We start from the raw sequence: 23,360 nt of genomic DNA, 5'->3' as shown, positions 1-23,360 counted from the left end.
TCTTTTGGAGGAGTGTGATAACTCCCCTGTGTTTCTATTTCTGTGAAATAAGTTCATACGCCAGCAGAAGCATTTAGGTGCAAATTTGAGGAGTATCACTGCTGACAGTTTCCACACAACCTTTGTTATTATTATCAGTATCAATAAACATTAAAAAAAACATCTCATAGCAAGAAATGACCTAATACATGTTTCACAGCATTACATTTCATGAAGATGCTGCTGATTATCTTGTTCACACTTCTTTCTACTTCCTGAATATGGGGTTAGTGGTACAGCAGCACAGCTGTACTATCAAGACTATTAAGATAATACTGCCTACAGCTTTTATCAGTTTATCAGTCTGAAAGAAAATAAACAGACAGTATTGCAAACTAGTACCTCAGGAGAACTTCAGTTAGACGCCGAATATAAGATAACAATCTGCACTTCCTGGAAAAAAAACAGAAAAGAGTATGTGTTCAAGAAAGAATGTCAAAATAACCATTGGTATGATGACATTTGTCTCAGAAATGTACTTTATCGTAATTAAACACCACTGTTTAACACATTATTTTGTGAAACATTTTAGAAAGTAAAAAAAATGGGAACAGCTCACAGCAAATTCATAAAATAGCAAATCTAAGCGATGCATTTGGTTAAATCTCTTTAGAAAGATATATCTTTGAAATAAATTTGAAGGTTGTGCATCTGATCAAAGAAAGGTAGTATTATGCTCTAGGAAGTACTATGCTCTATGCAAATATAGTAGGTGGAACCAATACGCGTAGAATTATACAGTTCTCAATACTCATTTTGATACCACAACAAAATTATTATTATCCCATGTGCTTAAAAATGTATTTATTTAAAGTGTTAACATTATACTTTGTTGACAGGGCACAGAATGAAATATTGGCCTACTAATGTTACTACAAGGTGTGATATTAGTTACATTACATAAGGTTAAGCATTTTGCTATTGCAAACATTTTAGCCTATGGGACATACTTCATTTCACGGTGGTAATGTCAAAGTAGGATAATACTTTAGTTGTTGTTACTGAAACTCATCCACCTTGAACTGTTCGAGCAGATCTGGGCCCTGGTGTTTTTGGTGCTTTGCTAAATTAGTAGTACTTTCTCTCTTGGTCTCAAAAGCTTGATAACATTGGTTACCTTTTGCAAGTCAGGTATCACCCCATGGCCATTTTCCTCAAACACAAAGTACTTCAATACCTGACTGTGTCTTACTTTCAGTGAGTTGGGGTGGAGGTATTGGAACAGCTGCACTAGTTGCTATTTTCTACATGTAGTTTTGGTTGTGCCTTTTGAAGGTTTTTTTTTTTCCTACTTTGTGGGCGTGCTTCTGGTTTTTCAGCATCTAAGCTTTTTGGCTAAAGGTGCTAAATGGCATCAAGAACATGCAGCCTGCTTTAACGCCTCTTAGAGAAGTCGAGAAGGAATATCATGTTGGATTTTTTCCAGGTCTCTCAAAGGGCCTGTGATTGATTGTTCGTCTTAGTAGTATTCAGTCTAGGTCGTTTTGTTGGACCAGGCATGTAGGCCGGCATTGCAGCAGCTCTCTCCTAAGTTTTACTTTTCAGCGGCAACCACCTTTTCATAAAACTAACAGGTCTAATCTCTTTATGGGTCCCTGTTGCTATCCATACATGTATTCTTTTTTTTCTCTCTTTATTTCTCACATCACCAAAATGCTTAAATACTTCATTTCATTTGAGGCTTGTTTTCATGGGCAGGGTAAAGATATCAAAGCTATTTCATCCATTAATCTGACCTCTGCATCACAGAAGTAATGGTCTAACTAAATAGAACATTTAGCATACTTATTTTCCAAAGAGGTTAGGAATCTTTCTGAAAGGCACTACAGACATCAGTACAATCCATTTTTCTGCCGTGTGTGTGTGTGTGTGTGTCTGTCTGGGGGGAGGTGTTAGCCTTGCAGCAGTGTCTGTGTTGATGGAGAGAGAGAGAGTGCTTGCAGAATCCTGTGTGTCAGCAGCCTGAACGTGAGACATTGCCTTGCAGAAGTGCAGTGCATCATGGCAAATGTCCAAAAGTCTCCCCCTACTCTCCCCAACCCTCCTTTACTCCTCCTTTGCCTTCCTGGTCTATCTTCCTCTTTTGTTTCTGAACATAGAGAACACAGAGTCCCTTTAGACAGCCACTGGAAAACTACATTCAACTGTTGTATTGAAAGCCATCGTTCTTCCTTTACTCGTTTCCATTTGATACATACAACAATGTTAATGGTGTGAAATGTGTGACATTGTAGTTCTCTTGTTATTATAGCTGTTTACATGATCAAATATGAACCTTTTGCTGCTTTTCGTGTGGTTACGATGCACGATGCTTATTTACTCTCAGACCAAAATTGACACGATGATTTGCAGGAGTGGCATGATTTTGATTGGACCGAAGAAGTGTGAATTACCAGTTTTTAAGGTGGCAGGAGGCTGCAGTCTGAAGCTGTGTTAGAGGAGCGCTGCTAGTCTCAGCCTAAGGAGGGATATCGGCACAGGAAATACGTTGGGAGAGAGCAAACACCTGCTGCCCCCTCACCCCACAGTGTCTAACACACATACAAACCACACATAACCGCGTATGTGCAGAAATAGCTTTTGTCTTTTTGTGCAACGCTTACAGTCCAACTATATATTGTGTGTGTTTATATAAACATATATATATGTATATATGACAATGTATATATTTTTGTATATATGTCTGTATATTTTTTTTTTTTTAAATAAAACTTTTGTATAATTTGGTATTTGTGTTTCGTTTTGCTTTGTTTTGTTCTGCATTCACGTTCTTACATTTTCAATCTCATTTCCAGGCATGGAAGAAACGCTGGTTTATACTTCGCAGTGGCCGCATGAGTGGTGACCCTGACGTTCTGGAGTACTACAAGAATGATCACTCTAAGAAGCCCATTCGGGTGATCGACCTGCAGTGCTGTGAGCAGGTCGATGCAGGCCTGACCTTTAAGAGGAAGGAGTTCCAGGACAGCTATGTATTTGACATCAAGACTGTAGACCGCACTTTCTATCTTGTAGCTGAGACTGAGGAAGAGATGAACAAGTGGGTCCGCTCCATCTGCCACCTGTGTGGTTTCAACCAGTCTGACGACAGCCACGGTAGGGAACAGAAACACAGTTGCTCATCTATCAGCCTCGGTTTCTGTTTGCCTTTCCTTCTATCCTCTTTTTTTAAAATCTTTAATTCACTAAAATAAATCTCTGAGAATTTTACTTTGTATTGCCATGTATTATCTCCTGGGCTAGCCAAGACAATTAATTTACTGTTGGTCTGTTATTTAGTCTGCCTTGAGTTCAAATTTTCAAAAAATCTTTTACAGACCAAAATAACCAAAAAACAACTCACTTAAGATGTTAAAGGGGTGCATTGCTTCTTTTCTGCTTTTCAGGAAAGCTTAAAAATATCACCTAATGCTTTTAATAAATAAACACTCCAAAAATAATCATATAACAATGTATACAGTTTAATACAGTTTTATAAAGCAGAATATAGTCATCTGTCTTTTATGAATCCTCTGTTGTACTTTTGCATGTTATTTGAACTTTGAACAGAGATTTAACCACATAATGTCAATGGCAACATTTCTGTCAAATAAATAGACACATTGTCTGAGACTGATATAGATATTTCCAATATGTTTTTTTATTTTTAAAGAAATGGTCATCCCTCTACTTTTTTATATCCAGAATGTTTTTTTTTCTGGTTATGAGATATTTTAGAAGTTTGTTTTTGATATAGATTTTGGTACTGCTTAAGTTACGATCCATTGTACATGTGAATGGATTGCCTTTATAGATGACAATCCATAGATCAAGATTTTTGGTGCGTGTAAAAATATCTCCATAGTTACAGTAAATATAAATATGTAGCTACAGTTACTATAGCTACAGTTACTATAGCTCATGATGCTCTGCATTTTTATTATTTTTATTCCAACTTATCCAGATTATATTCTTGCTGTTGTTTTCCCACCATCTGGCAGCTGGTGGACGTTAGTCTTTGTGCACATGGTTGATCATGTGTAACATGCAATATGACCAGGTGTGGAATTAAAAACAACTAGGAAGAGTGTAATAATCCTCACATGATGAGGAGAGCTCTTTGGTTCACGTTCAATAATTATGAAAGTCCTGTGATGAATTTGAAATTGTATCAACTATGGCCAGCAGAGTAAGGCTAAGGGAGTGGGTTTGGAAAGTGTGTATGTCATGACAACTGCTGTAGTGAGTACAGCCTCTTTAGTGTGCACACCACATCAGCCTTTTCACAGGGAAGTAACTATTTCGTTGTATTCACAGAACTATTTAGTCAGTGACATTCAGGTTCTATTTTTATACTATTAGATGATAAATTGTAATTTAACATCCCTTTTTGTCTAAGTGAATTCTCTGAAAAGCCACTTGAAGGAATCTCGATTCCTGGTATTGTTTGTGCTTGAGGGTTTTCATCTTCAGATAAACTCTGATTTTAATTAGCACGGCAAACTAGAACTAATAAGTACTTCAAGTGTTTTAATGCTGGAGATGGGCATGAAAATGTTTGTTCGGGGGATTTTATCCGATTCGTCTTTCTTAAAAATTCTTGTGCTCCCATGGTTCCCCTTCATGACAGTACCGTTTGTCGGCTACTATTTTTAAGCTTTGCATTTGGCATTTCGGTCATTGCTGTCCTGGCGTTTGGTATTGTTTCTGAACTGAAAGTGACCATATTTGGTTTGGCTAGCTATGTGGAAGTCATGTTCAGTGTATGATTGGATGGGGTGATAATTGACAACAGCGAGCAAAATTTGATTACCATGAAAAAACTGATCACGGGACTTAATACAGTCATGCTTCTGGCTTGTTTTCACAGCAGTACTGGTGGAGATGACAAAATTACTATAGGGGCCTAAAGTAGTGAAATAAAAGCTGCCCATTTACACTAATGTAAACCACTGAAGTGAAGATTTTATGACAACAAAAATAACCATTTACATGAGTTAAAGCTTAGCACAATACTTTATTTTTGCAATATTTAAATAATAACCACTCTAAATGTTAGTAGCCACCTGTGGCTACAGGGTATTCTTAGCAGCTACACTGATGGCTCGCAGTCAACAGTACCTCAAAGGGTTACCGTGGTTACATAAATAACTGATATTCGCTAATTATCATGCGTGCTGACGTGCTGTGAGGGGCATACAGGGGCTAAAATGGAGCGTAACAATAGAAAAGGTGTTGTAGCTATGTGTGATATAAAAGGAGTCTTTTTTTGAAGATTAAAATATTTTGTATATCACTCCTCCCCCACCCAGACAAGCTAAATCGATTGTTTTTTTTGCGTGTTTTTTTTTTTTTTTTAATTAAAAAGCATTGCCTCTTCATCCTGGTCTCTTTCCCATCTGTTACTAGATACAAAAATTTATCACCACACACATCTCAAGATCAGTCCACATTTAACTTCCTTGTAAAACTAGCTTTACACAAGAGTTTCGTGCACAGGTCAGAATTTTCCAGGGAGTAAGTTGTTGACTTTCATGCAGATCCATCCTTCCTTTCCTGGTAGTACCGCCTGCCTGGTGCCTTGTTTGCTATCAGCTTGTTCTCAGTGTCTCAGTGAAAATAAATGATCACATCTTCAACTGCATCTATCAACACTCGCCCACTATGCAGTTAGCTAGTGTTGCACATTTTGCCTTTCAGTACTGCTGTCCTGTTGAAAAAGCAAGGGCATGTTGATACAATTAGTAAAGAATTCGGACTCAATGTGGAAAAAAAACTATTACTCCAAGATCCAGTAATGTACCCTGTAAAGTCCTTCATTTATACAGAGCAAAATCTAAAGTTTACCTTAAAGGGCTTTAAAAGCTCTACAAACCCTATATCCAGAGTTTTTATTTGTTTAAAGATTACATTTGAATTTTTTGTGTGCATTATAAAACAGTATTGCATTATTGACATCACATTATAGTAATGTGCTTTTTTTAATTACTATTTTATTACTATTTGTAAAGTCAGTAATCATGTGGGGTTTTTTAATGCAAAAATCATCAAATGTGCTGACTCATAAATCCTTGAACAATTGCCTGACTTCAGGTCACGTAGTAGATGAAGAGTCAAGAATAGTAGTATGGCCTAGTGCTTTAGAAAAGTTCAGATAGGCACATTAATTTGAATTTTTTGCTCTGATAAAAATTTAACAGCAAAGTACAAACTGCACCCAGTCCAGAATATCAGAAAAACTCACCAGTGCTGTCACCACATTGTGTCTCGTAGCATCTGAAGAGGAAATGTCTTGTATTTCAACAGCATAACCACCGTCACCACAACATTTTTTGTGAAATTCTCTTTAAGTGGGGAAAATATGAACCTTTTTCTAAAACGGTTGCAAACCTTAATTCAAGTTAATAATACATGAAACTGAACATTTCTGCTTTAATACAAAAGTAATGTAGTAAGTAGTGTAAAGCAGAATATTTTTTTATATAATACTTCTTAAAAAATTTTAGGAGCTAGGCCCTATGGCTTCTTTATGTGAATAAAGGAGCAGCTGGAAGTATCTTTGCCATTAGTGACCCCAGCTGGGCTTTTGTCAACCACAGATAATTGACTGCCAACAGAAGTGCCAGTAATTATGGTCAAAAAAGGATGTAAGTACTCTGGATTATATTTTAGCTAATAACCAAAACTGCTGTTGAAATTTTTCAGTACCGTTCTGACAACACGTTCCTGCCTTGTGGTAGCTCTTTTATTTTTTATTTTTTTTATCACATTCCAGCTGGAAGAAACTGCCTTGAGGTCACTGAGCAAATGTTTGTTAGTAAGAGAAGTGGAGGGGACGAGGAGGCGTGCAGTAACAATGCAACCTTGTAACCTTGTGCCTGCATCAGTATTCTTCCTCCAACCTCTCTGATCTCAATCGTGCCATGAACACATAGCACTCGTGGGGGTGAGCCGTTTAACCATGCAACAAATCAACTGTTGTTAATTGCTGAAATCTGATCGGTTGCTCAATCTTTCATTTGTGTGTTTTGTGATTATATTTTTATGAAGGTGCTAGCATATGTGGATGCTCACTGAAGCTAATAGAAAATCAAATATGATAAACATCCTTTAGCTGTAAAGATATTTTATGGGTTCTTCTCTTAGCAGGCAGCTGCAGCGATGACGTGAGTGTGTCATCTAACAGACTGGGAATTCCCTCTTTGAAAGAAAACGAGCTAGGCTGGAAAACAAATAAGAAGTTGCTTCCTCTTATGGAAATTGCATAATGTGACAGAGACATACAAACACAAATACTAAATTATGCAGATATCGTGTTTCGTGTCATACAGAGACTTGATTAAATCAGCTTCCATATTTTAGTTTTTCAACAACTGTTGCAGTCCAGTAACAGCAAGAACTCAATATTACAGATTGTGCAAAGTGTCACACTTCTTGTTCTTGCTACACTGTCAGTGTGAATTTTTGGCAGGATCTCTTATATCAGCACCTTGATCTGAAGTTACCTTTTGTCAGTCAAAGTTGGCTTTATCAACTTAGAAGTAAGAGGTAAGCTGCAGCTCAAGTCAAAACTATTAGGAAGGATGGCCAATTGTAGCACTTAACAGTTCATTGTTACACAACCCTCTTGTTGTCTCGCTATCTTGTAATGTGACTCATTGCTTTTCTGTTTCCCTTTTCATATGCACACTTTCTCACACTTGCATTCATACATTTTCCAGTCAGTTCCAGTATGGCATTTGGCACATTACTTGTGCTAATACTCTTAGTATTGTTCTTCTTTAGAGGACCTACTGTGCAAATATATTTTTCAGTTATGTAATATCCTTAAAGTTTTGTTACTCTAAGAGCAGACTGCTCTACTGCTCTCGCTGTTGCTCTGTAAATACCTCTCTAAAAAAATAAATAAATAAATAAAAAAAAAAAATATATATATATATATATGTATATATATATGCATGCTTAAATATTATGCAAACCATATTTCACAGTCCCTGTTTCATGTCTTACAATCTCTAAATGCATTTCTGCCTTCTCCCCTCCCAAAGTGCCCTTCATCTGCATTGATTTTTGTTGAAACAATGAGACTTCATGGCTCTGGAAGGTCAGGTTTCTGCTGCCAAAGAGCAGTCTGAGGACAGGTTTCTGTTGCTGCCAATGCCATGCAAACCACAATATCAGTGGCAGCATTTCTGAAAACCAGAGACTTGAGAATGTATTGTACACACTCTTCATCAAAATTGTTATAGAAGAGGGGTTGACTTTTCTGTTTGTAAAATAAAGAATTTCAGCAGCTTTAGGATGTTCAAAGATGCATAAAGAAATAATCATGTTCACTTTTAGTGGTTGTTTTCATTTGCAAGCATGTTACAGTTAATATTTTCATTTTGAACAAGTATTGATGTCCAACACCAATTTGTTGTTAACTAGACAAAAGTGAGGATTTCCTTACATAGACACATCCCAAATTGTATGTTTTTCTTGTTCTTAGAATCTGTTGATGAGTGTTGTTGTTATCAGATGCTGATGGCTGGGTGTGTGGCGTGTGCCTGCACCCGGGGAGACCCACCCCCGAGCACAATCTAATGAATGGAACATCGTCTCGTCAATCATGGGCTTTGTTCTGCTCTGGGCTGGCTGTTTGAACTCAGAGACAAGGATAATCTCCAGTTAGGGGTGATTTTTTTTGTTCTTTTCCTTTTTCTTTCTTTGGTCCATCTTTTACATGATAGGACCCATTGTTTTGTTTTTTTGATGGATCATGTTAGCAGCCATGAAATGAAAAAAATCTAGAGGTAGAGGCATTAAAATGGATGAATGGAGGGATGTGGCCAGTTTTGAAAAAAATCATGGAACTGTTACTGTCGAGGGAATATTGTGATCTACTCGAAACTTCCCCATTTGATCATTCATAAATAAAGGCACAGATTTTGTACTAGGAACCTGCTTAAAGATATAAAGATTAAAAAAAAAAAAAATGGTCATTGTTTTTTTTTCTTTTTCTTGCACATTGACCGTGCAAGGAAAAAAAAACGTGAAAAGTCAGTTATGCTGTGGGAGGAAATGGCAAGACGTCAAGCTCCCTTTCAAGACAGGAATTTAACTTATTGCAGCAAACTGAAAGCCGTAGCGAAAGTTAAGAAACCAAGATAATCTTTGCATTTTCTTGTCCTTATAAAATCAAAATACGTTCAAATAAAACAGAAGGGATGATGTGCGCGTTTATAGAAACAGTGGCGGCAAGCTACTACTAAAGGAGTATCATTTTACAAATTAATTCAAATGCATAGATGAATCAGAGTAATCACATGAGCCACAGTGCAATCTTTGCTGCACTGATATTCTGCTCAAACCTTGCTTAGTAGAAGCTGCATAACTCTCATGCCTACACTTTTTCTAAACAGCAATTAGGAAAAAGTGACACACGCATTTATTAGGTATATGTTTTTTTTTAAGCAGAAAATCAGAACAAGTTATGTTCATCCTGTATTAGTGTCTGACCGTTTCCTTTTCCCCCCTTCTACCTTGCAATTCTTCATTAGCACCATGTGACTGTTGATTTACAAGTTTAATTTTAGAGAAACTTGTGGACAGTACAAATGGAGACCTCATGGAAAAAATGATATTTCCAAGTGTATCCATTTTCTATGCTGTAAAACAAGAATTATTAGATCTAACAGTACGTAGTATATATACTTGTTAAAAATGGATGTAACAAGTTTTTAAGATGACTAGGGACAGGGGTAATGTACACACTCTTTATAAGTTGGACCCCTAAATGTGCATTTATGTTAAAAGCTTTGGGGCGACTCCTTATGGTTGTAAAAAGAAATTCAGTTCCATAGAAGTCTATGAAAAAGTAACCCGCCTGCTCATCTCAGTTTGCCTGTCTTATGTCTTAATTGATGCGGCATGATGTTAATATTTTATATTTTTAAGGTAAAATTGAATATGGTAGGATATAAATTAGAGCTTTGCTACCTTGTGATTTATAAGATACTGCTGTATGCAGTGCTCTCCATGGCTCAGATCCATAGCCCTCCTTTGGTGTTTGGTTTAAAAAGAAATGTTAACAATTAAAATGCCAAACTCAAGGTTTTGAAAGAGGAATCCAAAATCCCAGTGGTCGTGTCTATCTTTTATTTACAGTCTATTTATATCTATTTATTTCTTTTTATATCAATCCATCACCTTATAGAAGTGGATCATGAAATTTAAAATTATTTTAAGTTTTATAATTTAGCCAGACGCTATAATTCAGAGGCCCAGAATAGCACAAGCCATTTAATTGATTGATGAGTGCAGTGTTTTGAGGGGAAACTGATGTTACTGTGGGGTCAGATGGTGATGCTCACATGGTATTGAGTGGGCACGGGGGGTAACGTGATCAGCTCCTGCGTGTTTAGTCTGCATAATACTCTTGTGAACTCTTTTCAAGGGAAACCTTGCTCTAGCAGAGTAAGAATGCCATGCAAACATCTCTCTTCGTTGCTGATTGTTACCCATGTCAGCAGCAGCCTAGTTTCTTCTTCATCCATTTATATCACTGTCATGGAAACGTCCCATACCCTCAGCAACCACACATCCAAATGGACCCAGTATGTAGCCCACTGGGACACAGTGCTTTTTTTTATAGACTGCCAAGCAGATTTGGACAACAAATAATGTAGCTATGTTCAGCACTGTAGAAACAGTTTAGTGCTCATGTAATGAATACATTTTCAGATGAACGTCCAAAAGTAGTGGTCTCCATATTGTGTCACCTTATTGTGTCTCGCACTCAGACACACACAACAACCCCCAAAATCATCAGCACCACCACCAAAACCAAGACCACTGCCAGGCCTTTGTGTACACTCTTGACGTATCTGAGGTTAATGTGCAGTACTCACTGCAGCTGTTTGAGCCACAAGATGGTATTGTTAAGTGCAATCTCTGACAAAAACCATTAAGGAAATAATGGTTTTGAAGTACTTACATTCAAGGCATGTGTTTAGAGTGTACCTTAAATCATTATCTTTTATGCAGTATTTAAGGGTTTCACTTGCAACGCTGATGAAAAATTCAGCTGCTTCCTGTATATTTCAATTCAATAGGTCAGTGGTACTTTCTATTTTTATTTCTAATTTCATATTAAATTATCATATGTCTATGTCTTATTCTGGTTGGACTGGGAGGAAATGAGCACTCTACAAAGACCTTCTTGTCATGAGTGATCCAGCATGGTTCTAATTTTGGCCCTCTGAGCAGCAGCCAGCTTATATTAGATTATGGCCACAGACTCAATGAGACAGTAGGTGATGTATTATAGAACATAATTGGAAAATTGCTCATGAACTTGGGAGCTCTTTGACCCAGCAAAGCCATGTGTCATTCACCGACCAAAAGGGTCCTTCAATGCATTGCTGTTGATGGTCTGATATTTGTTTCAAGCATGGAAAGAACTCTTTGTCTTTTTAAACTGCCTTTGATGTTGGTGCTTCAGTTTGAATTTAGTGAAAAGAAACCGTTTTGGGTAATGAAATCAGCCTCAAAACTAAAAACCGAAGAAAAAAAGAAACAAAAATCACTACTAACCTCTTATTTTATTTGACTCCTTCCTCTTAGTTTTATTGGCTTACTTTTTAAGCTGTGGTATTGTTATTTATACGGTAATAACGGTAAATAATAAGCATTTTTCCACCTTACTTTGAGCGTCCCAGTACATTAACTAGTGTAGCGAAAATTTGTAGCATCTGTGGGGACATATGAGTGTTTTTATTTTCTGCTCCTCTCTCTGTTTCTGTTTTGCGGCTTTGTTCTGTGTTGCTGGAATTGCTTTCCAGTGGCAACATACATCATTAGGTCCATTAGTGTCAGTGATGAGCCATATAGGCTGTTCCATCAGCACACTGAAGCAGTCATCCTTCATGTTGTTCTGATTCTGACAGTGATATGTGCAGTTAATCAAAAATCTTTTAGAACATAGAGAAAAACATTATCTTGTGCAGCGGTCACATGTTACTCTTTAGTTGAAGTTTTGTTCTCTCCGCAGGATCAAAGTCATCAAGCCTTCTTCTGTTTTTTTTCATTGCATCTCTCCGCTCTGGTGCGCGGGGCGGGGGCTATTTTTCGACAACAGATCAATATATCTACCCATATTCATGGGCCTAGTACTCACCGCACTGGATGAAAGCTTTTACAAAGCTTTTTGTGGAGAAAGGAGATGATGCCTAACCAGCCTAGGGAGAATGGAATTGCTCAGAACAATGGTGTAATTGAGGATCACTGGGGAGAGTCCCCGCCTGTGTTGCTGTGGGCCTGGGCATCTCGCTTGTGTCCACTAGCTTGGAGTCCTCATAGCATAGCCCTTTTTTCCCCTCAGGCATGGATGTGACCTCATTCAGCAAATTGGACTCCAGAAAACCCCCACCCTCCAACTGTCCAACATGCATACACACATGCTCACACACCACATTTGTATCTGTTTCTCAGCACATATTATGACTCACAGAACATTGCCTTCTTCTTAAAGGGCAGTTTGACCCATAGCTTGCTTTGTAAAGGCCTGATAAAGATTGAGGAGAGTCACAGTGGACAGACAAATTCAACGAAAAAGTGAAAAGCAATACTAGTCATTTGTCTGACGGAAAAGTTGATTTTACACTACCTCCTGCTTCTAAAAAGGGAAAGGTTTTCTTTTTGTCCTCATTTATATGTTTTGGTTCAAGACTGTTGTCAGATAGTATTTTCTTTTTTTAAGCTTCAAAGATTCTTGCTTATGCAAAATCTTTCATTTACTGTACAGTGAAAGAAAGAGATTACTGTCAGCAGTAGCTGAGATTTTTTTTTCCCTCTTTCGCCTATCAGCTAGTGTTGCACAATGCACCATAGGTCGATGTTTCAGTGGGCTGCCTACTCACTACTCCTTCTGCTCAGTGTGCACCTCCTCATTTTGGCTTTCTGCCCAGTCTATTTCCAGCATCCCCATCTCAGATTTGTCTTTTCTTTATAGTCTTTCAGTGGAAAATATCAGGAATGTCACACAGAAGCAATAAGATTGTGAGATCATGTTGTTCACATAGTCCCACTGTGCAAAACAGTAGGTGGCTCCATAAAAATAAAAAACAGGCACATTGACCTTGGTCAAAAAGGATAACTTGGATCATGTGCTGTTCAACTGCTTGTTCTCTGCATCCCAAAAAGCAAGAGGATACGATTTTCTGTCTTCCCTGGAGATAAATCCCTGTTCTCTATTGATTTGAGTGTAGACTGATTGCACCTAACTACAAGACTAGGTCATCTGAAGACCTAGAACCCTTTCACCTTTTAGTACAAAGACTTTGACAGCAGAAGCGAAATGTGTAAGGGATGATTACTAAGCTCATAATTTCTAAAGCATAATACTGCGTAACATATCACTTCTACAGAAAACTAACCTAAGTGAAATAATCAATTATCCCAATGTCTCCTCTCTGCAGATGGCAGGTTACACCATATGCCCCGTTCTGTTGGAGCAGATGTCACCGGCTCAATGGCTCCTTTGACCGGAGAACGCAAGTCCTCTGCCCCCGTCCATTCCAGCCAGCCAGTGCTCTTCACATTTGATGTGCCTGTGCGCCACACACACCATAACTCCATGTCCAACAGTGCGCCCCAGGACTACCTCCTCCTCCACCAGTGCATTAGCAGGAAGACAGAAAGTGCACGGTAAAGGTCATGACCTTCAGGCGTCCTGTGTCAGTTTCCTGTTTTCCGTTAATGCAGGTCAACGTACAGGTTTACAGCGTTTCCTCAGCTTAGAAGCCTCTGAGGGTTAGAAGTAACATTTTAGGGTTGAGAATTGTGATGTCACCGTGTGTGTGTCAGTGTGAGTGCCGCATGTGCTGTGGAAGCACATATGATGAAGCATTGTGGAAAGTATAAACAAAGAAGGTTTTCATTATTCACTGAAATTAGATCCAATTTGAAAATGAGAAAAGGTATAATGGATTGCATTTTGTAACATGGTATGAACATTTGGTTTGCTGTGCTGATAATTATTAGAATAAACAATCAGATGTTGGATCTTTTTGTTTATTCGGTGTAGCAAATACGATAAAAATGAAAGTATTTTGTCAGATTAATGCAAAAAGGCTCTAAACAAGATCCAGCCATGACCCAACTTGTGTTTAATTATCTCAATCAGTCATTTGAAAAATGACAAACATTGAAATTTCTTTAATCAAGTGTTTCATTGAAAGTACTACAAAGACAAACTGCCAAATGTTGAAAGTGATACATTTGAATTTCTTTTTGATCTTTGCCGAATTTTAATTTCATTGCCCGCACCACATCTAAAAAAAATTGGTACATGGATATATTTGCCACAGTACTGCATCATATTTTCTTTTAACTGTCTGTAAACACTGAGGAGAACAATTGCTGCAGTTTTTGAAAGCAGAAAATGTTCCGACTCTAGGCTGATAGAGGATTCAGCTGCTCAACAGATTTCAGCTTTCTTTGTTGCATTTTTTTCATTTCATGATGTGCCAAATGTTTCAGGGGGTTTGCAGGTCTGGACTGCAGGCAGGCCATTTTTTGCAACCAGAGCCTGCTGTTGGTTGTATTGTCGTATCGATTTATTTTTTCTTTTCATGGTTTAACATATACTTGCAAATGTAGTGATAAAATGCATTCACTTAAAATCCTCTTGCAAAGTGCTATTCAGGGATTTCCATTACAGATTAATGTGCGTCTAATAGACATTTGTCATAATTCTCTGAATCCTTTTTAATAATATGCATCATAGATCCTGATCTCCACATTTTTGACAACATTAAATTAAGAACCATTATTTTTAAAATGCTGAGCGATTTGCCCATAAGGCCTTTCTTATAGGAGCAGACCCTCACCATCTGCACTTGCGTAAGTCTCAGCCACTCTAGGATGTCCTGTTATTAATTAAACAAAGTAGTTGTTCCACTAGGAGTATTTTTTTCCACGTTATGCATTTACAGTCTCTTGTTGCTCTATTTCAACCTTTTTTGAAAGATGTTGCTTGCCTTAAATTAAATTCAGTACATGTGTATCTAAAAAATACCACAGCATGCTAGACTTTATATGACTTTGTAACATGTGATAATGCCCTAGCTTTGTAGTTGTAAAGCAAAATGTGAACAAATGCAGAGGTGTGAATACATGTGGGGTAACTAGAAGTAGGTACATAAATGCTTGTGTCAGCTATATGCTGAGCAGGAGAATAAAAGGGACCAGGCATTTATATTAAATGCGCTCCTGTGTTTTGCATCAGCATGCACCTTGCTTTCTACCGCCTTCGTGCCTGTTTTTTAAGAATCAAAAGTCAGCTTTAATAATGATGCCATTCGGCAGATAGCCGGCACAGTAGATGATCAATGAGGTTGAGGCAGCAATTCATCACTCCTATAGGTTTAAACTCACCCAGGGAAGAACTGCCCTCTCAGCCACACGATTTGCACATAAATCTGCTGCATAGGACCTCTGCAAAACCCAGGAAATCAAACCTCACAATCCATCTCATCAGCTTTATGCAGATATTTATGTCGCTAGCTTCTGTTTCACGATTGTGCTAATTAAGACAGGCATCTGGTGGCAGGGTATGATTCATGTCAGAATGAAACTCCGTGGGTCTGACTAGAATTAATCTGCGTAAAAAGCCCACAAATCAGCCACAATGATGGAATACAGAGCAATGAGCAAAATTATTGATTGATGATGAAAATCCACAGGAGACAGAAGAAGAATAAATGATGGAACAAAGTGTGTTATTTGACATGAAAAAGAAATTAGATTAGAGAGAGCAAAATGTTATGTCAATATTAATGGTGTGGCATTAATGCATTATCTCTTATTACAATAAAGAGTTCATGTAACCATTAGAAGCCTGCAATTTAAATTGCATATTTGCACACAGCCTCCTCAGCTAACATACAGAAACAACTAACTGAGGATAACTTTCAGTTGCATTGCTCCACTAACTAGACCAAAATTTCTAAGGAGCAGCGTTGCTTTGGTTTTCTCTCAAGGTCAAGCCCTTCAAAGGAGCCAGACTAAATGAGGCATGTCCCTAGGGTGCCTAACCGAGACTGAGAAACTCTGGGAAAGTCATAGAGTTCCCCCTCCCCCTCCCTTGACAGGGAAACCCTCTTTTGTCAATGCTGAAAACATAAAAATAAAGAAGCTTTTCAAAGAATGATTAAAAATACTGAATTCAAAAAAGCCAGTCCCCCAGGCATTAGAGGCAAAAATGTTGCCTGTGGCATTGGATACAATACTTGTATTGTTCATTGAGCCATCTAAAAAATAACTAAATCACTAAATAAGGTATTTTAGCTCCATAGGTATCATTAACTGGATATCAAGTATATTGTTCTTTAATTGTGTGCTTAATGCTTATCAAGGTAAAGTTCCCTCTGTAGTGCCATGGTACCATCTAGTGGCTATTTTGGTGATTACACTAAAGTGACAGTAAACACTGTAATAGAAGAGATGATGGTTCATTTTTGTTTAGATAGGCTGGCGCAGTACTTAATTCACGGCATGAGAAAAATAAAGGTAGATAAAAGAAAAGCAGCAAGAAGGTTTCCAGAATAAAAGTTTGTGTGTTTGTGTGTATCCTCTCTGTGCTGCAGAAGTGCCAGTTTCTCCCAGTCCACACGAAGCAAGAGTGCGCAGCTGCATGGCTTTTACAGCCTTCCCAAGCCAGGAAAACACCAGTTGCCAGTGCACGATGACTCGACCCAGGAGGCCTGCTACGTTCTTCCAAGGGGTTACAGCTCGGAGGCGCCAGCTCACAGTGGTCTAGGTGATCCTGAGCTTGAGAATGAGGAGGTCTACACTTTCAAAACGCCTTGCAATGCCCTTGCCACAATGCACAGCAATGAACGCTTGCCTGATAACTATGATCTGCCTACACCACCTGGCTCCTTCTATCAGATCCCCAGGACATTTGATAAAAATCACAACGCCTTGACACCCTCTAGCTCTGAATCCTCATATAATCCTCCTCCCAGACCCCCTAAACCCAGTCAAGGGTCTGAGGGTCAGTGGGGGAGTCCTCAGTCAGTAGGGAGCCAGAATGAAGAGGTAATGTCTGCAGTGTCAGTCATCCCACGCAGAAATACTCTCCCTGCTGTCGAGAACATCAGACTGCACAGAGGTACGCAGGAAATAATTAGTGCTATGACTGCTTTGCTAATACGTTTTCACTTCTTCTCTGTTTTTGACAAATAGCAAACACTTTTTGCATCACTCACCTGCTTCTCTTTCACTGACTCTTTCTATATTCTTCTGCTTTTCACTTTGGTGATTTAAAGTTAGCAACTAAGCAGAAACAAGCGTCCCAGTCTGGCAAACTCTGTCCTGTTGAGATGCTAATGAAATTCAAGCCATACAGCCTGCTCCAGAATTTTTCATTCCAGGCTTTTTTCTGCCATGTGAAAAAAGCTTCTGTAGACACAATGCATGGTTTCTTAGCTTGCTGTGGTTATTGCTTTGCAAAGTCCACCCTTAGCCATCATATAGGTAGAAACAAGAGCTGATGTGTGACCACTTTTTTTAAATGTTAAAAAGGCCCTTCCTACATATAAATTGATCTCTATAGCAGGGATTGTTATACAGTATTTAAGTCATGTAGGCATGGAATGTTACTTTTACACTTGGGCAGCATTTTCCCTTTCAAAATTTCTGACAGTGGTAAATATTGATCATTTCCTTCACCCTTCTCCACAGGATCCTCCTTTGAAACTAACAATCAACATCGTTTCATCCATTTCAACCACTCAGGCCAGTCTATGGAGTCAGTCAATGATGGATTCAGCTCTTACCTGGTGAGTAACTCTCCCTTGAACTGCACTGTCTCCTCAGATAGATCCTGTCAGCAGTCAATCATAAACTGCAGAGATAGAAAAGGAAATACTTCTATATTTATTCCAACTGAGTGCTACAGTTTTCCTGCAAGTCCAGGGAGATTGTGAGAGTCATTTGCCCTCTGTCTCTTTTGATGGCAGAGACAGACACCACTTACTCGCTCAGACAGCGGCAATTCAGATGACAACTACGTGCCCATGAATCCTGGCTCCTCACCACTCAGCGCTTGCCAGGCTGACAGTCCTAAGAATATCTACATTCCTATGAGCCCAGGGCCACATCACTTTGATTTCCCAGGATTCTCTGCAACTTTACCTGCCCGTAAGGCGAGCAGTGCCTCCTTGTGCCACAGGCCCAGTCGTCTCAGTGATGTTACACCACCGCCTATCTATCGCGACCTCAAACCTGACAGAAAATGTGAGATTTTGACACTTAGCTTCTCACTTCTCACTAAGAGCATGCTTCAAATCAGCTCTAAACTCTGGTGTAAATTGTTGAAGACCATGATATTTGTTAATAACATCTGTTCTTGTTTTTCTGCAGCAAAGCCAACACCTCTTGATTTGAAGAACAACGGGATCATTGATGAGCTGCCATTTAAGAGTCCAGTCACTATGTCCTGGACACGACCCATGTGAGTCTTATATCAGTGCATTCCACACACACACACACAGTCAAGAATCATTATATAGCAGGCAGTACAGATGTTACAGATTTTTTCCCCCTCTTATGTTTCTTTAGGCCTGCTATGAACTGCACATCCTCCCAGCACTGTAGACCCATCTCTACACAAAGCATCACCAGCACCGACTCTGCAGACAGTGAAGAGAATTATGTGGCTATGGTAGGTCCAGGGAGCTGGACGGGGAGACTGGGGAGAGTACATTGTGTTCTTTGTTTTAACGATCCACTTATTTGTATGCACTGCTAACTCACTGCATACTGTGTGAGTGAAACCTCCCTCCTATTACATTAGCAGAACCCAGCGTCTACCTCCCCAGCCGTGAGTGGCACCAGCAGCCCAGCCCCTAGGAAGTGTGGCAACGTGGACTACCTAGCACTGGAATTCCAGCCTGGGACACCCAACCCACACAGAAAAGTAAGCAGAGGATTTTATAGACTAAATTAACTTTTCTCATTTCATATGCAATTAAACTTTATTTATTGTTCCACAGCCCTCTACGTCCTCTGTGACATCGGACGAGAAGGTGGATTATGTCCAAGTCGACAAGGAAAAGACTCAAGCTCTGCAAAACACAATGCAGGAATGGACTGATGTGCGACAGTCTACTGAACCTGCCAAGGGGGTCAAGTCCTGACACTGACCTATACATCAAAAACGAGCCTTAAAGTGTCCCTATTATGCAGGTTCATCATTTTATTCGGGGAGTCAATTAAAATAGATTAAACTCTAATACAACGAGCAGGTTTTCTTATTCTCATTGCGGTGACACTTCTTTTCACCCTCTAACAGGTTCCATTACAGCATTTCCCCAAAAAGTTGACAAAAGCGTTGCAAAAGGGAGACATACTTGATCACAGATGTATAATCGTAGTCCTCCAAGATAGTGTTACCAGGTTTTCCTGCTGAATTGAGAACCTTAAAGAGTTTAATTCTTTTGCCCACTGGTTTGCTACATATGTTTTGCATGAAATAATTGAATTAACAATAAATTTAAAAAATGTTATTTTATATTAAATCGTTTATTTATGCAGAAATCCTTGGAAACTGCCACTCATATATATATATATATATATATATATATATATATATATATATATATATATATATATATATATATATATATATATATATATACACACACACACACCCAAAACATACTGTAACACTCTCCAGCACCCACTGTCCACCTCTGAATACCATGTCTGGATATTGGGCTGGGTTTTTTTTGTTTTGGGTGTTTGGTGTTTTTGGCTAGCCTTTAACCCAGTTGTAGCATTTTATTCAAAGGCCTGCAGATTGCAAGCATAAAGCATTAGACATGTTAGAAAGACACCACACATTCACATAATTCTGCTGCAGCTGCTCCTTTTATAGGAGGGAAGCTAACAGATGGTGAAGTTAGCCACATTAGCATAATGCTAACACTAAAGATTTAAGGATATTCCTATTGTTCTGGGGACATTGCTATGAAAAACTAAAAGTGCTTTACTTGGTCACTTCCTCAGATCCAGGGAGCATTAGGTGTGTGTTCCTCACAGCAAAGGAATTATAGAGTTCGTAGAAGTGACTTTAATTGGAAATAAAGCAACTGACTACATCTAAATTGAATTAAGACTGCTCTTCATTCTTTGTTAGTGAGCATGTCAAACCAACCAACTGCATAAACTTCATGACGTGTCACAGTGACATAACTAAGTAGCAATACAGAAAAAAGCCTGGAGTGTAAAGAATGTATTTGAGACATTACAGCAGCAGAGATTTTGCTTTCATTTGGCCACACGTGAAAGTTTGGCCTTTGAAAGTTTCCAGACCTCTTGCATGAACAAAAGGCTGTGTAACAGATTAGAGAGTTGAGGAAAAACTTAAAGCATAATAGGGGCACTTTAGGTCAGCCATCTCCAGTGTCAAGTTTCTGCCACCATTACCATGGATACTGGATGAGCTTGCTTAAAACTAAAATATTTGGGCCTAAAGCCATAACTAATTTATGCCTGTTCTTTGTGATGATTATTACTAGATTGTACTGCAAGCATGCAGAATATCAGGCCATACAGGTGAAGTTCCCTGCCAAAGCTCCTCACACAGACTGTTAGAACAGTGAATAGATAATTAATAATATCATCCTTACTGTCAAACTGTTATTTATAAGTGCACTGTTTGATCACTGTTCCATTCAACCCTCTGCAGCAGTTAATTTTGTTTGCATCTAGTTGGCAGTTTATTTTGTCTTTGCCATTTAAGAGCAACAGAGGCTAACTGGTCAATAACCATATTAATATACTGTAAGAGTATGCTTGCTGGTCTCAGGAATGCCAAGATGCACTTCAATTTTGGCATGCAGGCTGACTTTCTCTTTTCACTTTAATCTATCATTTGTGCTGAGTCTTGCAGAAGCAGTGAAGAGATTATTTTCACTGCGGGCAATCATTTCAGCTTAGCAGTGCATGTCTGGTAAGATGAGAGGAAAAAAATATAGCCATACAAATATGCAAAGGCCTGTGTCAGAACCCCTAATGATAACCATACATGACTGTTGCCTGGGTTTCTATTAAATATGAGCCCAAACTATATTTAAAAGCTGTCAGGCATGATGGCAGGCCAATTATTTCAATGCAGGAACAAAGTTGGTTACATCCAAATCTACAACATGAAGAAGATGGGAAAGGCAAGATGACAAAACCTCGTTACGTTTGATTTCAGTGGTCATTTCACTTGAGTTAAGATTCAAATGGATTTGCAATGTAAACGTGCACTGAAAAAAAACAACAACCCTAAATTATTGTGTTGTGCTGATTAAAAAATAGAAATAAGACAAGAGGTGTAGTTTGCACGTACTCTGTCTCTCTAGAGACCATTAACAAAAGTCTAGTAGATAAAGAGTAGCATATTTCTGTTTTCCAGAACTCTCCATTCACTGATTTCTCTCTTTGGGCTTTGAAATGCCACACACTACAGCTTTGTCCCAGAGGAGTACTTTTGTTCCTGTATGTAAATTATTAATAGATATACATATTGCAGTGCATCTTTTTGACTGTTAGAAATTTGATGCACTTGTATAAGGCATAAAGAGCACTACAATAATGTAACATAGTGCTTTGGATGCAAAGGAAATCTACCACAGTGGATATTTGCCAGTGATCGTAGTCACTATAAAACAGTTGAGAAATATTGTTTACTAAATTTCTTTTGTTGATCAATTTGCCTTATATTTTCATTTCGGTTTAGACCGTACATTTTGCCTTGAAGAAATTTTCACAATATTCTTAGAATAAACAGGAAGAATCATATTATAGTAAGGACAACTGAATGATCAGTTTCTAGTTCAACTCAAGTCCAGTATTTCATTGTGGGCTGGAACCACAGAATCCATTTTTGACCTTAATAAGAATAGCGTGGCCATGGAGTGCTAGATGGTATGGATTATTTCATTAAGATTTACTTCTTAATGTTTTTCTACCATTTTTACAGCTTTTTTATATTCTTTTTAATCATTATTTTTTACTGATACATGTAAGCAAGTGTTATGCATTATGACAGGAACAGGCTAAAGTAAACTAAGTTTGTTTAGTGTATTATTCTTTTTTAAATTACCAAATTTCATTTTTGTATGATCTAATCATAAAAAGGCAAAGGCTGCCAGTCTAAGTTGGACTGGCAAATCCCAGGTGAATTGTGATTCACAAAGAGCAAGAGAGGAAAGGAAAGAGTGAAGAAAAGCCTGTCTCCCTGTCTGTTTGTTTGTTTTTAATGAAATGGATGTGTAATTTATTATCTAGAGAGATCATGTGTAAGCAGAAGAGTTGTGTATGTGTTGTGGTAGATTGTAAGCTGTAGTATGTTAAATGACAGCCTGACTGGGTTGAAAAAACTGTTCAGATCTACTGTCGGGCTGTCACTGAGTTGACGTACTGTACTTGTAAAGATTTTTTTTAACCACTATTATTGCTACTACTGTAAAGCAGATTGCTTGTGTTAATTTATTAATTTATTGTATGTGTGTGTGGTTTTTTTTTTAGTTGATAATAGTAAAAAAAGAAAGAAAGAAAGAAAGAAAGAAAGAAAGAAAACAACAACCATCAAACAAGGAATCTTCTCTCTACTAACACTGATGTATACAAACTGTCTTGATTTTTGAAGCAATATGAGAAAAACAATGACAGTGGTATTGTGGTACAGTTAAATTGGAATACACAAAAATACAATACTTTGTTATTCCTGTATAATGGTAGGCTTACAATGTGGACGTAGAATAAAGCAAGAAGTGAAAGTTTGGTGTTAAAGTTCTTTAAATATAAACCTCATCTTTCAACCACACTTTCTCCTTTAGTTGTAAACTGAACACAGTGGTGGAGATCTTACTGTCCACACACAGTAAACTGTGGCTGCTCCCTTTAGCAGATCAGCTGTCTCCATCTCAACGTTTCTCTGCTATCACACCAACTGCCTGCATGTCCACTTTCACTGCTTCCCTGAACCACCTCTGTCCTCTTCCTTGTTTCCTCCTCCCCGGCAGCTCCATCTTCAATGTCCTTTGTCCAATATGTCCACTATCCTTTCACTGTAAAAGTCCAGTCCAGCTCCCAATGAAATTAGCATCTTCAACTCTCACACCTCCAGCTTTACCTCCTTTTGTGTGTGCCTCTATCTCCAAACCATAGATCACAGCAGAACTCACTAGCACCTTGAATTGCTAGTAATACCAAAATAAAATACCTTAGAACATCTTCCAAAACAGAATATACAGACGTTAAATGTATGCTGCCCTCTGTTGTTAAAGAAAGCAGCTGCA

At 38.3% G+C, this 23,360-nt stretch overlaps 1 protein-coding gene across 3 annotated transcripts in view; it reads left to right on the top strand.

The window, feature by feature from the left end:
• Positions 1–19,301, top strand: part of gab2 (GRB2-associated binding protein 2) — a 31,055-nt gene extending 11,754 nt beyond the window's left edge. The window contains exons 2-10 of one of the 3 annotated variants that reach the window (XM_040037772.1): positions 2,835–3,135; positions 13,479–13,707; positions 16,650–17,176; positions 17,749–17,846; positions 18,027–18,303; positions 18,430–18,520; positions 18,628–18,730; positions 18,866–18,985; positions 19,062–19,301. In XM_040037772.1, the coding sequence (XP_039893706.1) occupies positions 2,835–3,135; positions 13,479–13,707; positions 16,650–17,176; positions 17,749–17,846; positions 18,027–18,303; positions 18,430–18,520; positions 18,628–18,730; positions 18,866–18,985; positions 19,062–19,205 (1,890 nt within the window). In that variant the 3' untranslated portion in view covers positions 19,206–19,301. Of the gene's footprint in view, positions 1–2,834; positions 3,136–13,478; positions 13,708–16,649; positions 17,177–17,748; positions 17,847–18,026; positions 18,304–18,429; positions 18,521–18,627; positions 18,731–18,862; positions 18,986–19,061 lie in introns of all 3 variants that reach the window. The other 2 variants (XM_040037773.1, XM_040037771.1) reach the window with 2 other exon arrangements.
• Positions 19,302–23,360: the final 4,059 nt, after the last annotated feature.

Source organism: Simochromis diagramma, unplaced genomic scaffold (assembly GCF_900408965.1).
Source record: "Simochromis diagramma unplaced genomic scaffold, fSimDia1.1 OVJJ01000463.1, whole genome shotgun sequence".
NCBI lineage: Eukaryota > Metazoa > Chordata > Actinopteri > Cichliformes > Cichlidae > Simochromis > Simochromis diagramma.
This window is presented reverse-complemented; position numbering and strand designations above follow the sequence as displayed.